Source organism: Lepus europaeus, chromosome 18 (genome assembly GCF_033115175.1).
Source record: "Lepus europaeus isolate LE1 chromosome 18, mLepTim1.pri, whole genome shotgun sequence".
Classification (NCBI taxonomy): domain Eukaryota; kingdom Metazoa; phylum Chordata; class Mammalia; order Lagomorpha; family Leporidae; genus Lepus; species Lepus europaeus.
The window spans coordinates 29,436,829-29,441,688 of NC_084844.1; the positions used below are offsets into that span (position 1 = coordinate 29,436,829).

Sequence of the window (4,860 nt, forward strand, 5' to 3'; positions counted from 1 at the left end):
AGCAGAGGATGGCCCAAGTGCTTGGGCCTGCATGGGAGACCGGGAGGAAGTACCCAGCTGGCTCCTGGCTTCAGATTGGCGCAGCACCAGCTGTAGCGGCCATTAGGGGAGTGAACCAATGGAAGGAAGACCTTTCTCTCTCTCTCTCTCTCTCTCTCTCTCTCTCTGTCTATAACTCTACCAGTCAAAAAAAAAAAAAAAAAAACTAACCAAATGACAAATGGAGGGAATAGGCACTTGAAACCAAGAAAAAGTTGCCTGATTTCAAGTGCAAATTCATATACTGGTAATTTTGACAAATTTCTTAAAAATGGTAGTCATACAAATAGAATAGGCCAAAGCCCTTTCTTCTCTCCCTCCACTGGCATTCCATATCCCCCTGCAAGAGCCCTGTTTGCTTACACTATCCAATTGCTTGTCCAATATTGCTTATCCAATATCCCTCTCCTCCACCTTGTTTTCAAAACTGAAGTGTTACTAACTCTCTGGAGAGTACTTTTCTATTAACATGGTCATCTGTAAAATAACTGATTTACATAGTGTTTCTTGGTCCTTGGGAAAGATAAAAGGACACTGTGCTACTTCATGTTATTTTGAATCTGACAAAAGACAATGTGATATTTGACATGGAAAAAGAGAATTGTATATGCTTCTCTTGACCTATCTGGAAGTTCATGCTGGAGTTTTTGTTGTTGTTGGTTGTGGTTTTTTTTTTTTTTCAAGTTGTTCTTTAGAAAAATTTAGAAATCTTGCCAAAGTGTGGTTTTGCCTTTGATAATCTCAGCTGCATCCCCACCCCAATCTAACCCATCCTTAGTAACTTCTAAAGGATATTCACACATATACATATTTTAGGATGGAGAGAGGATAGGAGTTGAATTTCTTTCTACCAAATGTCTCTCCCTTCTCTCCAAATTATGGATAATGAGGCCAGAAGTGTAATTACTGAAGACGTTTGGAATGGTAATTACTGAGCTAATCTCAAAACTGGTAGTGCCTGCAGAGCAACACAACACACAGTTTAGCTGTCAGTGCCTCTTGGAAGGAGATAAACATCTTCTGTTTGCAAACTCAGATGCTGTACCAAGGAAGTTCTGTGTTAGCAAATTACCACGCAGACTGCCACTTCCAACTCCTTCGGATTTTGTAATGAGAAAGCCCATTAAACTGGAATAACTTTAAGTTGTGGCCGATTAACACACTTTGAAGGTAGTGGGGGCAGGTTTGCGGTCGTGTCGAATTTCTTCTTGTGAACAGCTCGACCTGCTGTGTTCCCACTGATCACTGGAGAGCAGTAACTGCAGGGAAATTCTTAGCTGTTCTCATACTGAAAAAACACCGACCTCTGGAGTTTTACTAGATCAAGTAGAGTGGATCAAGACTGCACAGGAGAAGGGATGTTTCCAAAGCTTGGGCACTGACGCCTGGGGAATGTACACACTTCCCGCGACTTCCCACCTTGACTGGCAGAGCACAATTTCCATTCCAGCTGTCTCTGTCCTCCTCTGGCACCGCAAACCTGGTTCCTCGCCCCTGCCTTTCACCTAGAAGCCCTGGACTCTGCCTCCTCCGGCCCCGTCCTTTTGTGACGCGAGGAGCCACAGTGCCAGCGCGCACCCTAGGCTCACAAAGGCAGGAGGAAACCGCAAGAGCGCTCAGTGTCCCAGGCGCTTCAGGCTGGCGTGGGGGGGGCTCGGGTCCTGCTTCTCCAACCCCAAGGGCCCCCGGCGGCGGCGGCGAGCCCTGATACCTCCACCACTCACCATGGCCAGCCAGTTCTGTCTCCCTGTCGCCCCACACCCTTCGTCCCTGAAACTCTTGAGGTCGCACTTTGAGGAGCTCCGAGTGGGCCTCCGCGTAGCAATCCAGCGCAGCGACAAGCGGATCCACCTCGCTGTGGTCACAGAGATCAACCAGGAGAACTCCTGGGTCACGGTAGAGTGGGTGGAGAAAGGAGTCAAGAAAGGCAAAAAGATTGAGCTCGAGACCATATTCTTGCTGAATCCAGCTCTGGCTTCTGCGAAGCACCCCAAGCAGACCAGGCCCTTGCGCCCCGCGTCTCTCGTGCCATCTTCGGCCATCGGAGACCAGCGTACAGCCACGCGGTGGATGGCAAGGGTCTCCCCGAAAAGCGAAACCCCCTCAGGGGACAGCCCGGCGGTGGGGGTGCCCAGCCACCCTTGCCTGGTGAAGCAGAAAAAATCTCCCTGTGTACGGGAAATCGAGAAACTGCAGAAGCAGAGGGAGCAGCGCCGGCGGCTGCAGCTGGAAATCCGATCCAGGCGCGCCCTGGACGTCAACGCGGGAAATCGCAACCATGAGATCATGTGCATGATCGAAGAGTGCCGCAGGCACCTGGACAGAAGCCTGATGTGCAGCCGGGAGCCCCCGGAAGACCACCGGATCTGTGTGTGCGTGCGGAAGCGGCCTCTCAACCAGCAAGAGACCACCATGAAGGACCTGGATATCATCACTATCCCCTCCGACAAGGTGGTCATGGTGCACGAGTCCAAGCAAAAGGTGGACCTCACGCGCTACCTGGAGAACCAGATCTTCTGCTTCGACCATGCCTTTGACCACACCGCCTCCAACGAACTAGTGTACCAGTTCACCGCACAGCCGCTGGTGGAGTCCATCTTCCGGAAGGGCATGGCCACCTGCTTTGCCTATGGGCAGACAGGCAGTGGGAAAACGCACACCATGGGGGGAGCCTTCTCCGGAAGAGCCCAGGACTGCTCCAAAGGTATTTACGCCCTGGTGGCGCAGGATGTCTTTCTCCTGCTCAAAAACTCCACCTACGAGAAGCTAGACCTCAAAGTCTACGGGACCTTCTTTGAGATTTACGGGGGCAAGGTGTACGATTTGCTGAACTGGAAGAAGAAACTGCAAGTCCTGGAGGACGGCCAGCAGCAAATCCAGGTGGTGGGCCTGCAGGAGCGGGAGGTGCGCTGTGTGGAGGAAGTGCTGAACCTCGTGGGCCTGGGGAACAGCTGTCGGACGTCCGGGCAGACCTCGGTCAACGCCCAGTCCTCCAGGAGCCACGCGGTGTTCCAGATCATCCTCAAGTCCAGAGGGAAACTGCACGGCAAATTTTCCCTTGTCGACTTAGCTGGGAACGAACGGGGAGCGGACACGGCCAAGGCCAACCGGAAGAGGCAGCTGGAAGGGGCGGAGATTAATAAGAGTCTGCTGGCTCTCAAAGAATGCATCCGAGCTCTGGGTCAGAACAAGCCGCACACCCCGTTCCGAGCCAGCAAGCTCACGCAGGTCCTTCGCGACTCCTTCATAGGCCAGAACTCCTCCACTTGCATGATCGCCACTATCTCTCCGGGGATGACCTCTTGTGAAAACACCCTCAACACGCTGAGATACGCAAACAGAGTCAAAGAACTCACTCTGGACGTAAGGTCCTACCATCGCTGCCTCTATCCTATGGGACCTGAGACTCCGCAGATGCTAGGAAAACATCTCAGGAATTCAGAAATGTCCCTTCAGAGAAATGAGTTCATGAAAAACCCTCGTATACAGAGAGAGGAGGAGGAACAGAACAAAGAAGCTGACACCTTATCCACGCCATTAAGGAAGGATGCGACCCCTCCCCAGAAGGAATCTCCCGAGTGGTGGCAGAACATCCAGGAGGCCGCTGATGGAGTAAACTATGACGTTGACTTTTGCATTGCCCAGTCCTTGTCCATTTTGGAGCAGAAAATTGGTGTTCTGACTGAGATTCAAAAGAAACTGAAATTTTTACGTGATGACTTACAGAAGAAGAGCAAAGTAGAGTGAAGGCAAAAGTCAAGATGCTAGGCTGAAAGGATGGATGGAATTCTGCAGTTGCTACCTCTCTTGTACAGGAAAATTTTCCAAAATGTCTAAATATAAAGGTCCTCCTAGAATGCTTAAAAACACCTTAAAATATCCTGGTCAGAAACGGACTCTTTATTCTTTTTCTGTATTTCTATAACGTGTTTTCATCCTAGGCAGTGGTTTTCAACTGCTGCTCCCCCCCTCCGGCCCCTGCCGCCTGCACTTCCCTACCTCAGGATTTGGCAGTGTCTGGAAGGCTTTTCAGTTATCACACCTGGGGTTGTGGAGCGGTGGGGGATTGGGTACTGACACATAATGAGCAGAAAGTCAGAGTTACAGGTTAGCCTCCCACAACAAAAAATCATCTGGTAGAAAATAGCAATAGTACCAAGGTTGAGAAACATGGCTACAGAAGAAATAAGCTATGCTGAAACCCTCTTTGCAGCTGGGAAAGCAAAGCACTAGATTAAAGGAATGAAAGTGAAAATACAGCAAGGGGTACACAATGGAGTAAATGTAGTGATACTCATGCATGAATCTTTCTCTGTTTCATTGTTGTGTAGACTCAAAGGCTTTCTAAGATCCTCTTATACTGGGAAGAGGAAGGAGGGACTTTGTCTGAAGCCATGTGTGAGTGCCTAGAATTGAGAGAGCTCCTATTTTGTCATATTTGAGTTGAAATAACAAAGTTCTTTGTTAGTTACTTGGGGGTGATTAAATAAAGTACATGTGTGTGTTTTATATAAGGAGTAGTTTTTTGAGGATGGTGTCTTTACATTTTTACCCTCACACCAAATCAAATATTGCCTCAGCATGTGAGTTGCTTTTTCACTTTTTTATGATGTAATTAATTTTCAGAAGATATGTAGCTTATGATCAATTTCATCTTTGCTGTAATGCTTAAATTATTTAAGAAAACCTCTTTCTGCCCTAAAACATAAAGCTCTTATCCTTGGATAACTCCTAAAGGCTTTCTTGTTTTACTTCTAATCCACCCATACTGATTTTTGCATTTAGTGTGAGGTATACCAATCAGGGTTGTTTATTTTTGTT

The 4,860-nt window shown here is 48.6% G+C and overlaps 1 protein-coding gene across 1 annotated transcript; it reads left to right on the top strand.

Moving 5' to 3' along the window:
- The first annotated feature begins 1,764 nt into the window (after positions 1 to 1,764).
- On the top strand, positions 1,765 to 3,786 carry KIF2B (kinesin family member 2B). The gene has a single exon (XM_062216761.1). It carries the CDS (start codon positions 1,765 to 1,767, stop codon positions 3,784 to 3,786), a length of 2,022 nt encoding a protein of 673 aa, XP_062072745.1.
- Positions 3,787 to 4,860: the final 1,074 nt, after the last annotated feature.

Coding starts and splice junctions, on each gene's coding strand:
- KIF2B (XM_062216761.1), top strand. CDS start 1,765: ATGGCCAGCCAGTTCTGTCTCCCTGTCGCCCCACACCCTTCGTCCCTG.